General features: G+C 45.5%; 1 protein-coding gene across 3 annotated transcripts in view; it reads right to left on the bottom strand.

Annotated features, from left to right (window-relative positions):
• Nucleotides 1-4652: 4652 nt before the first annotated feature.
• The window catches only part of RAB11FIP1 (RAB11 family interacting protein 1), a 33303-nt gene continuing 25662 nt past the window's right edge, over nucleotides 4653-12293 (bottom strand). For all 3 annotated transcript variants that reach the window (XM_040459637.1, XM_040459787.1, XM_040459714.1), the window contains one exon: nucleotides 4653-7816. In XM_040459637.1, the coding sequence (XP_040315571.1) occupies nucleotides 7598-7816 (219 nt within the window). In that variant the 3' untranslated portion in view covers nucleotides 4653-7597. The remainder of the gene's footprint in view (nucleotides 7817-12293) is intronic.

Raw genomic sequence — 12293 nt, 5'->3', positions numbered from 1 at the left:
GGCTTCTGGAATGCAGAGCGCCCAGAACGTGTGGATTTGAGTAGAAAGCTACTGGGGAGGGGAGGCTGTTGGAAAGGCTGCCCCAACCATGGTCCAGATGTGAAATACGGACCTCAAGCCACAGTTCTTTCCAGAGAGGAGAGGGGAAAGGAAGACACTGCTGCTGTGGGGGCTGAAGCAAACTCCCACACGTCCTCCTTCAGTTAGATGTGTGTATTCTACTTAGTTGTTCGCCCATCTAGCTCTCCCTCTGATTGCAAGTCTTTGTGAGAATATGTGGCTTTGTCGTCCCGGTGTCCAGGGGCCATCTTCTATACTGAGGGCTGGCATTCAGTGAGGAGCTAGTCCACTCTTGTGAACACCTGTCCCAGGTGGGCCTGTAGGAAGCAACAGCTTCTAAGACTAAACTTCTCTGAGACAAGACGATTCTAATTTAGAACAAATCACCAGGGAGAGCTAGCTGGGCTGCCTCTGCTCTTTAATCTGGCCTCACCCCCGGGCTCCTCCCAGCTCAGTGGACTGAAAGGAAACCTTATCACTCTGAGCCAGTTTCACTCCGAGCCCTGAGGACACGCTCTCCTGTCACACTAAGCCTGGCAGGTGGCTCGGGCTGAGGAGTCTTTCTGACTGGATTGCCTTCCCATCACCTCAACTCTTTGGTGGGAACTCAATCTTCTCTACCGCTCACGGTGAGACCGCTATGGCCTACAGCACGAACTACCTAAATCCTGGTGCCAGCTAACTCCCCTTGCTCATACCCGCCTCCTCCTTTTGCATTGTTCATGCCATCCCCATTACACGCATCGCCTTTCCTGGGCTGAGGATTAATGTGTTCCATTTCTTGAACTCCGAGGAATAAAGGCATCCGATAACTCTAAGAAGGTGGTCCCAGGCCACCATTCGCTGCACAGACTGAGAGCATGAATACCAGTCAGCTTACTTACCTGGAACGTCCCTCCTCAGGGAGGCTGTGGCTTAGCTGGCCTCATCTTGAGAGGGAATCGAGTCATACTGTTTCCCCGCCTGCACCAGTCCTCCAGGATCCCAAGAGAATTACAACATGATCTCCTTGACTCCCAAAGTGATCCTAGACTAGGGGTTAGCAAACTCTGTAAAGGGCCAGATAGCAAATATTTAGGCTTGGCAGATGATAAGGTCTCTGTTACAACCCCTCAAGTCTGCTTTTATAACGTGGAAACAGCCATAGACAATTATGGGAACAAATGAGTATGGCTGTATTCCAGTAAAACTTTGTGGACACTGACATTTGAATTTCATGTAATGTTCGTGTGTCATGAAATACTGTTATTTTAATTGTAAGAATTTCAGTATTTGGTGTGGTGTTGTTGACTATGCCCATCATTCTGTACATTAGATCTCCAGACTTATTCATTTTATGTTAAAAAAAAAAAAAAGCCAAAATCATTCTTGCTTCGAGGGCCATATAAAAACAGGAAGCAGGCTGTATTTACTGACCCCTGTTCTAGACCTCCAGGTCAGACAGACAAGGAGTTCAAATCTGTTCTTCTTTTTTTAATTTTTTTTCCTTTTTTTTAAAGTTTATTTATTTTTGAGAGACAGAGAGGGAGGGAGGGGCAGAGAGAGAGAATCCCAAGCAGGGTCGACACTGTCAGTGCAGAGCCCGTTGAGGGGCTCGATCTCACCGACCTGAGCTGAAATCAAGAGTTGGACACTCAACCGAGCCACCCAGGTGGCCCGAAATCTGTTCTTAACTACTCACTGTGCCACCCCAGGGGAACTAAAACTCTCCCCATGTCTAGGACTCCGTTTCCTCATCTGCATGATGGAGATACTATCTACCTTGATGAGAATTAGAAATAGTACCTGTCAGCGTGTAGTGACTAGTAAGAATACAAATGCTTAATGCAAAAATGCTGTTGCAGTCAAAGCTAGCCTGAAGGGCACTTGATAGGCAAGGACAAGTTTTCTTTCTCCTCTGAGGGCTTATCAAGGGCACCAAGGGGACTATTTCCAGGGCTCAGATACAGGTTTCTGTGTAAACCTGTCGAGATCTGGGGGCTTTAGGACACGTCGGCTCACAGAGCTCAGGAAGCCTGTTTTGAATGTGAATCCGCCTTCCCCTGAGAGTGAGGGCACAGCCCCAGAGAGAACACCTGGAGAGAAGCCATGGGAACGGGATCCATTCGCTGGTGGACGTTGGGTTCCGGCAGCCTGTGCTGCTGATGTCTGGGCCCTGGTTAAAGCGTCAGAACCACACCCGGTAAATGACTGCTCTCCACGGGCCCCGGGGAGGGGGGGGCGGAGGGGGCGGGGTGCTTCCCCAGCAAGCGTTTATTCTGGCCCAGAGGCGGCCGATGATAAGCGGCGCCGGAGGGAACCTGGGTGGTATCCGCGGCCACCACAGTTCTTCCAGGGGCGTGTGCTTCAGGGGGCGCGGGGGGGGCGGTTAGTTAGCTGGGCACGTTCTCCCCCAGGATCACTATCCGTCCTGGTTGCAGAACAGTATCCAAAGGCACGCAGAAATGTTCAAAGCAGTCCGTACTTACTGCACTGCCTGCTCCCATCTTCATCTTAAAGTGTATCTGGGGCGCCTGGGTGGCTCAGTCGGTTGAGCGTCCGACTTCGGCTCAGGTCAGGATCTCACAGCTCGTGTTTGAGCCCCGTGTCGGGCTCTGTGCTGACAGCTCGGAGCCTGGAGCCTGCTTTGGATTCTGTGTCTCCCTCTCTCTGCCCCTCCCCCCCACTTCTCTCTCTCTTGCTGTCTCAAAAATAAACATTTTTTTTAAGTTAATAAATTGTATCTAGATAATTAAGACACCAGGTTGCAACAGGAGTCTAGTGCATACTGTAAGAGCTGGACCATGGTGATCACTTCCCAATGTATATAAAATGTCACGTCACTAGTTGTACACCTGAAGCAAATACAATATTGTAGGTCAACTACACCTCAATTAAGGAAAGAAAAAAAAAAAAGAAACTCCAAATTAAATTTCTTTTTTTTTGAAAGTCATGCTGCCATTTTATTTATTTTTTTTTAATATATGAAATTTATTGTCAAATTGGTTTCCATACAACACCCAGTGCTCATCCCAAAAGATGCCCTCTTCAATACCCATCACAAATTAAATTTCTTAAAAAAATAAAGTGTATCTATTCGTATAAGAGGGAAAATGCCAGGACAAAGAATCAAAATAACAGTGGTTAGTTACCTCTTGGTAGCGAGGAGCTTAGGATTTCTTTTGTTCTGGGCATAAGCATGTATGACATTACTTAGAAAAATCTACAGGCCAAGTGAGTGGACAAGGGAGTGTAGGGGAGAGGAAAAGACACCACTCCTTCAGAGGGAGAACAGAAGAGGGCTTTTCACCAACTGGGAAGCCAAGGTGAGAACCTGAAGCCGCCTGACAGACGCCCAAGCTCCCAGGGTCCAGGGGGGCTTGACTTCCTTCAGCTCAGAATCCTGGATTTGGGAAAGTTCACTCTTTATGCTGTTCATATATCTTACAATCGTTCTCTGTATTTTCCTGGTTGTTGTTATGTTTGTTTGTTTTTTGTTATTAGCAGCTAAGCTAAGAAGACTTCAGAGAAAGGAGAGAGTTGTGTCCCTCTGAGGCCTGGAGTTTGAAAGACACAGCAGCCTGCCCCTGAGGGCTGGGTCTGGAGGCCACAGCGGGGGAGGGGGGGGCGGGGCCAGAACCAACTGCAAAACAAAAAGTGAAGGACCTCAGAGGGAAAAGTTAGGGTCATTTGCATAAAGAAACTTTCTTTCCCTAAGACTCTTCCTTCCAGAGGGTTTTGTTTCCTTTTGTTTTTCTTAAATTGAACCTGGAGGGCTGTGTTTTAAGAGAAGTTGCTTTCATATCACTTTACATGGCGGCCCCCACCACTGACAACTAGTTGCGGTTACCAGGGAGGCCTTCAGGGGCGCCCCCCCCCATCCCACCCAGAGGGGCTTCACAGGGAAGTACCTGTACCAGGCCCACCTCTGTCCCTCTACAGTGTGACTTTTATCACAGGGCAAGAAAAAGCATCTCCTCCCTTTCAAGAGGTCGGGGCCCTTGGAGCATGGACTATGGTTGGGAGGCAGGCCGACCTCTCACCTCATCAGGAAAGGCTCAGACTTCCAGGAGAGCTGAGCTCAGGAGAAGATTCCCTGTGCTTCCCCAGTACCCTCTATTCAGGAATGGAAAAACCAAGTTGACTGAACCAGGGATTTGGCTCCCAGATCTTGGGCAGTGTGAACACAATATGAATTCAAATCACATCCCCACAGTGAACGTTTCACTCTCTAGGAAACTGGTGGGGGATTGGGGTGGAGGGATCAAGGAAGGGACCTTGCTCATACACTCAGCCAAAAGTGCCCGGTGCTGAGGAACAGGCGGCAGCTTTTAGTAGCGGGAACAGAAAATTCAAATGATGTCCTTCTGGTAAATGCCACGGTCCCTGCAGGCCAAGATTGAGGGACGTGTCGTAGGGAAGGGATCAGAGATGTCCCATCCTCTGTGGGAGAAAGGGCATTGGGACCTCTGGGCACCAGGCAAGGTGGAAGCAGCAGAAATCCAGGTGAGAGACCCTTCATGGGGTGAGAAACACTGGTCATTCCCCAAGAGAAGTTTTCTAGAAGACGGAAGACATTTTGCTGCACCCACACAAAAGTACAGACACAAATCTTTGAAAGGTAGTACCATTTTATTTAGTGTTATAGAAATTTTAGGTTACTTGTTAAAAACGAAACCAAAGAAGTTAAAAATTCCCGAAGTAACAAGGCAGGGAATAGTTTTACAATCCAAAAATGCTGGGCAATCCTGCAATCGGAGGGAGGAAGAGGTCACGTCAGTGGCTCCCATAGTAGATACTGAGAAACCAGAGTTGCCGTTGATGTGACTAGTAGGAGGTTAAGTTCTCCACCTAAGGCAATGACTCTTTCGGCCTTGAGGGATAATTCATTAGTAGTTCTCAGAAAGAAAACAGAAAGGTCAATTGGGAAAAAGGACCCAGGGAGGGAAGATCCTAATTTAACATTAAGTTGCCTCTGGACTTCAACACAGTATGTGGCTGAGCGGCGAGGATCCTCCCTCCTCTCTGACCTTCTGAGCGCCGCCCGCTGCGGGCAAAGCTGGAAACGGCATGCATACACCCCATCCATGCATACACCCCATCCGTGCACACACCTCTCCACTCAGCAGAGGCAAAGGGCAGACTTTCTTGCTCCTCCGTTCTGCCACCCCGATGTGGCTAACACACAGGAATAAGACGGAGGGCAAGAAACCTGTCAAAGTCCAATGAGATGGACAGCAAGTAGTCGGGCAAAGGACTGACATTTTTTCAGGAGTCTGACCTCCAACTGAAGTTCACTGCAAGGTGTTTGGTATTTAATCGGATGCTTCCCTAAAGTCCTGACTGCTCTTTCTGAAGGCAGCCGGGCAAGGCCAGGAAGAGGAGAGCTGCTCCAGCTTCTCCAGAACACAGCTTCCTCCCAGGGTCCTTCAACTGGGTTAGCATTTACAGCAGCCAGAGGCGGGTCCCAGCTCTCTTTGTGTACTTGGGTGTGTGCCCCCCCAACCCCCGCCAGTTAGAGGAGCTCCAACCCTTGCTAATGGCTCAGAGCAGACTAAAATTCTTCCTAGATAAATTCTCCCCCAGAGTCAAGAGTCCTCGAGGACAGTCGGACAGTCGTTAACTAATGACCTCCAGGTGATCTACGCTGAGAGGTGCAGGAATGCTATGAATTCGGGTTTTTTCCAGCAGTGGTAGAAGCCAGACACCCTTGAAGTAAATTGTCCTTCATTCTCCAGAGTTCTCAAGTGGCATTTCAGAGCACAGGAATTCACTCCTCTACCCAGACTTCCCTCTCAAACACTGACTGAGTTAGTTACGTGCCCAAGGTCCTAGAAGCAGATTATCTCCAGACCAACCACCTCTTGTGAACAGGTCTCCACACCAGCCCTTCTAAGGAGAAATCATTCAGACCACACCTGCCCCCAGTACACTTGGGTTATCACAGTCAAAATACACTTATAAGTAAAAAATATATTGCAGAATAAATATATACACGCACATTTTCAGAGTTCAAGTGGAATATAAGGTTCTTTTTGCAGGTATGTAAATAACTTTCATAGCACTCCAAAAATACAAGGCATCTGAGAGGCTTACAGTGGTCTCCACTACTGTAAGACAGTATTAAATAAAATAGCTAAAGATAATTAACAGCTAATTCGATAAATCAAGTTACAGTATCATCCTTCAGATTAAAGTGCTCCGATATAACTAACATTGCAGCAAATGTGATCCTGAAAAGGGCCTCTGCTGACAACCATCTTGCCTCTTAACCTCCATATATAACAAGGACAGACAGAGAAGCGATCCCTAGCCAATCCTCAAGCCCCACCCACCACGCTAGCCTCGGATATTCTTCCCCCAGGAGAGAGGTAAAGATTTGATCAGATCCTGTCACAACCACGAGAAAAAACTGACCAACGCAGAAATATTCTAATTCCAGTATTAGGTTCCGGACAATGAAACTACCTGAAGGATCGGAACTGGGTGCTGTTAGTGAAGACGTGTCCTAGCTTTAAAAAAAAAAAAAAAAAAAAAAAAGGGTATCCTCTTAGATTTATAAATACAGCAAACCAAAACTAAGTGTTGCCTTCTTGCTCTTCATAATTTTATAATATGGTGGGGGAAACGCCGGGAAATGCTGCTGAGGAAATCCGGGGGCCAAGCAAGGCCAAAGGAATCCTACTAAAATCATTCCGTACCTGGCAGAACCATTTTAGTGAGTGTATGGGTCATCCAATCCCTTATCAAGGCACCGACTAGGCTACTCTAGCCAGCTAGGAACCCGGCTATCATGAGACTTTGACCAACCCCATTAAGTGAGTGCAAAATGATTCTCTAATTCCCTATTCAACTTCTCATGTCTCTACAGACACGCCCTAAGGATTGATAAAGAGCACATTTTAAGGCTAGAGAGTAGTGGTAGCAACGTTTAGAAAAGGCAGCTTGTTCCAAATCTGCAAGGCACACTCAGGGGCTTTCTTTAAACTCCCCTGCTCCAGTCAAATCAACAAGACCAAGTCGAAGAAGCCCAGAAGGTTCACACGGTATCAGAATTTAGCACCCGCAGCCAAAAGCCACCCTGAGCTACTCAAAAGCCAAGCAAGTGTATGTAACGCAACACCAACCACACGGTCCTTCTCATTTCGCCCCACGCTTTACTGACTGGGGGAGGAAGGGGTACGTATCTTTAAATTTCAATATCAAAGAAAGAAAATCATCCCAATGTTAAATATATGAATATCCCCTGCGCCATCTGAATCTCTGGGCCAGGAGCAGACCTTATGACCATGTCTCCGATCAGAGCATAAAATATTTACAGGATAGTCAAAGGCACAGTGGCATTTAAAAACAAAACCCTGGGACTGTACAGTAAAAGATTCATTGTAATAATTAACCTGGTCTCAACTGGTAGAACGGACTCTTGCCAGATAACACACAAGGGAGATAGATGGTGATTTCGAGCCTGTGTGCCGGTTATCAGGCATGCTGAGTCCTTGACCTCCGGGGCAGGTGGAAACAAACTCACAAAGAAGTCTCGGTGTCGCAGGCTGACGATTCACATCTTTCCTGCCTTTTTGCCGACCTGAGTGGGAATCCGGAGGATGTTGGGGGTCTCCTCCATGACCCTGACTAGCAGGTTGTCAATGTAGTCTTCCAGCTCGCGGACCTGAAACTCCTTCTTGCTTATCGTCTCCTTCTGTTTGAGGACCAGCTGGATCAGCTCATCGTGGGTTAGCTGTGCATAAGCGAAGGCAGGGTCCGATGGGTTGTATTTCTTTAGGGGGAGGAGAGAGGGGGAGAAAAAGTGGTAAAGTCAGCAAAGAAGTCAAATATCTAAAAGAAATACAAAAGAGGAAAATGTTAGCCGTCTGAGCCTCCTGGGAATGTGTTTGCAGTTCTGGTGGAAAAGCAGTTATTGACAAAGTTTTCTGTAAAGGACCAGACAGTGAATATTTTAGGCCTTCCAGGCCACATAGGGCCTTTGTTGTCTGTTATTCAATGTAGTAACAGGAGGTCTGTGAACACCTGGGATGACTGATGTCCACCTGTAAAGTGACCAGGCCCAAACAGTGAGGAAACACTAGGTAAGGACTGAATAAAAAGCACCTAATCATACCAAGTCTCCAGTTGTGTGGGGGAGGGGCCCCCCCCCCCCCCCACGCAACTTAACTTTTCCTGAAATTTGTAGTTCAGGGGATTTAGAAGTTTAAAGAAACAAATTCCTAGAGCCACCTCAAGACACTTTTGCCTGCAGAACTCGGAGGCAATCAGTTTCACCACCCTGAGGGTCAAACAATTTCACTTAGGAAGGCTCAGAGACCACCTTCTACAAGAAGCTAAGTCAAGAGAATCCTCATGGGGAACCTAGGTGGCTCAGTTGGTTAAGCGTCCGACTCTTGGTCAGGTCATGACCAAGGCTCAGGTCATGATCTCATGGTTCAAGGGTTCGAGCCCCGTATCAGGTTCTGCACTGGCAGCACAGAGCCTGCTTGGGATCCTCTTTTTTCCCCCACCTCCCTGCCCCTTCCCTGCCCACTCTCTCTCCCCCTCAAAATAAACAAACATATTTATTTATGATATATTATAATAAAGAAATAAGAAGAATCATCATTCACTCTTTGACAAAAACACATAGACAGCCCTGTTCAGTCCCGTGACATAAGCTGCCTACACACTAGCCAGAAATCAGAGAGATAGGCCACCTCTCCCACCCTGGCTCAGAAGGGAAGCACAGTGCTTGTACGACTGGCTTAGAAGCCCACACCAACATTTCCATCCGCAGAGCAGGTTTTCACCTGCCACAGGCTGCACAGAAACAGGTGAGATGTTGGACTACTTTTCAAAAAACAACTTCTCCCTTAATCTTTCTGTTGTTTTTGTTTTTTACCTTGTTGAAGGCATACATCCCTCTAGACCTCAATCGCTCTATTTGTAATTCTAAAACAATCTTCAGCCAGAAAGTTGCATGCCTGGAAAAGAATTCTGGAGACTGGCTATACAATGTGACTATACTTAACCCTACCGATCTGTATGCTTAAAGGTGCTTAAAATCTCTCGTACACTGTGGTGGGAATGCAAACTGGTGCAGCCACTGTGGAAAATGGTATGGAGGTGCCTTTAAAAATTAAAAATAGAACTGATCCGGTAATTCCACTACTAGGTATTCACCCAAAGAAAACAAAAACACTAATTCAAAAAGATATACACACCCCCATGTTTACTGCAGCATAGTTTACAAGAGCCAAACCATGGAAGCAGCCCAAGTGTCCTCAATAGATAAATGGGTTAAAAAAAAAAAAAATGTGGTAATATATACAATGGAATGTTATTCAGCCACAAAAAAAGAACAAAACCTTACCATTTGCAACAACATGGACGGATCTAGAGAGTATAATGTTAAGCAAAATAAGTCACAGAAAGACAAATACCATATGATTTCACTCACATATGGAATTTAAGAAACAAAACAAAGAAAGAAAAAAAAGAGAGAAAAACCCTCAGACTCTGAAATATAGAGAACTAGTGGTTACCAGAGGGGGCGTAGGTGGGAGTATGGCTGAAACAGGCAAAAGGGATTAAGAGTACATCATAATGAGCAGCGACTAATGTATGGAATTGATGAATCATTAAACTGTACACCTGAAACTAATATAATACTAAATGCCAATTACACTTGAATTTTAAAAAATAATTTTAAAAAATTTTAAATGCTTAAGATGGTAAGTTTTATGTTTATTTTACCACAATTTTCTTTAATGTTTTTATTTATTTTTGAGACAGAGAGAGACACAGCATGAGCAAGGGAGGAGCAGAGAGAGAGGGAGATACAGAATCTGAAGCAGGTTCCAGGCTCTGAGCTACCAGTACAGAGCCTGCAGTGGGTCTGGAATTCATGAACCGTGAGATCATGACCGGAGCTGAAGTCGGACGCTTAACCGACTGAGCCACCCAGGCACCCCTACCACAATTTTTTTTAATGTTTATTTATTTTTGAGAGGGAGAGAGAGAGAGCACGGGGGGTGGGGGGGGGGGTAGGGGTGGTGCAGTGCAGAGAGCGAGAGGGACAGAGGATCCGAAGTCGGTTCTGCGCTAACAGAAGCAAGCCTGACGCGGGGCTCGAACTCATGAACTGTGAGATCATGACCTGAGCCAAGGTCAGACACTCAACTGATTGAGCCACCCAGGTGTCTCTACCACAATTTTTAAAAAACTAGTTGCACGTCTATTGATACATCCTATCAAGAAAAAAAGTACTCTTTGGAAACAATAGCGAAGAATATGTTCTCAAGGGTTTTTAGATCACAACTCTGTCATGTAAGGATTTTATTAAAAAATGTGGATCACATAAGATACTCTCTGTAAGACAGTTTGTGAGATAGAAACATGAAGAAGCTGTCACCTGGAGGGAGGGACAGGCAGGGATTCCTCGAGAGTAGGGACCAGGTATGCGCAGGGGCTCAGGGGCTCAGAGTCCAGAGAGCTGGACAACCAAGCGCCCACTGTCACACAAGAGATCACGACAAACTTCAGAGATGGGAGTGACGAGTCAACTAGACTTTGGGCATGGATTAAAATTGATTTCCCCCCCAAAATAACAGAATTCTGTTTTTCACTTTAAAGGGAATATTCCCTCATAATGGAAAATCTCAACTACAGAAAAGGGAAAAAATTATTGCCTGTAACTCCAACACTTAACATTTGGGTCTCCTATTGTTTCCTTGGTTTCTTTTTTTTTTTAATTTAAAAAAAAATTTTTTTTAACGTTTATTTATTTTTGAGACAGAGAGAGAGACAGAGCATGAACGGGGGAGGGGCAGAGAGAGAGGGAGACACATAACTGGAAGCAGGCTCCAGGCTCTGAGCCATCAGCTCAGAGCCCGACGCGGGGCTCGAACTAACGGACCGCGAGATCACAACCTGAGCTGAAGTCGGACGCCCAACCGACTGAGCCACCCAGGCGCCCCTTCCTTGGTTTCTTTATGGTATATTTTCAAACTTTAAGCATCACGCAGAATATGGCTTAAAAGCATTTTAAAATTATTGTTTTGTGAGCATTTTCCCATCATTAAATTTTGGCAAAAATCACGTTTTTTAACAGATGCCTAAAATTTCATTATACTTTACCCATCTCTCTATTGCTGGATATTTAGGTTGTTTTCAAAATTATACATAACAGTTTTTATTAAAATGCCTGAGCAGAAATCTTTGATCATATCTCTAAAATATTTCCTTACAATAGATGCAGAGGATTGAAAGAGCATGCATACTTCATACCTTACAAACTGTGAAACAGCGATTCAATTTGATTTCATAATCCAAAGGGGAAAGAATGTAAGACTTTGAAATCATTACACGATCCTAGACATGTGATCATTTAAAAAACTGCAAAACAATCCAGCATTACAGAAAGTGAGCAACAGCCATGGTGAGGAAGAGGTACAAAGAAAATATCTGTTAATTCCTTGTCACATATTTCCTTCCAGGATTTTTGCATTGGACTCCCCCTCCCATAGTTGTAATAATAATAATAATAATAATAATAATAATGTCTTTTCAAATTTGGGTCCAACTGTTTCCATATTAATAGGACAGATGATTTTTGGATCTAGGTGGTGGTATTATTTTTAAATTTTTTTTTTAATGTTTGTTATTTTTGGGAGAGACAGAGAGCAGCAAGCAGGGAAGGGGCAGAGAGAGAGAGGGAGACACAGAATCAGAAGCAGCCTCCAGCTCTGAGCTGTCAGCACAGAGCCCGATGTGGGGCTTAAACTCACCGACCGCGAGACCATGACCTGAGCTGCAGTCAGCTGCCCAAACGACTGAGCCACCCAGGCGCCCCTGGGTGGCTGTATTATTTTTAAATGGAAGTGTTAAAGCCACTTGGGTAAATAATACACTAAGTTTTAAATCATCTAGAAAGAAGGGAGGCCCTAAAACAGGAACCCGCCTCCCCAAAAAAGCCATTGTAGCAATGCTTCAGCTATCTTTTCATAACTTTAGCTATGCAATTTCTTTCCCTAACCTCTGTCTTACTTTGCAACATTCCAAAGAATAGTTACTTTTATAAATATTATTTACGGCTTAGTACAAAGCATCTATTACACAGAGGGCCAATAGCAGTCTCCAGGAAACTTTCCATATTTACTCAGAATATTTACGAGGCATGGTCCAGGACCAAGCGCTTTGTTGCAGCCAGCCAGAGGGGCAGCGGTGGGGCGGACAAACCATAAGCAAAATAAGCAGCAGTTGCC

The sequence above is a fragment of the Herpailurus yagouaroundi genome, unplaced genomic scaffold, assembly GCF_014898765.1.
Source record: "Herpailurus yagouaroundi ecotype Mexico unplaced genomic scaffold, PumYag 28, whole genome shotgun sequence".
Taxonomy (NCBI): domain Eukaryota; kingdom Metazoa; phylum Chordata; class Mammalia; order Carnivora; family Felidae; genus Herpailurus; species Herpailurus yagouaroundi.
This window is presented reverse-complemented; position numbering and strand designations above follow the sequence as displayed.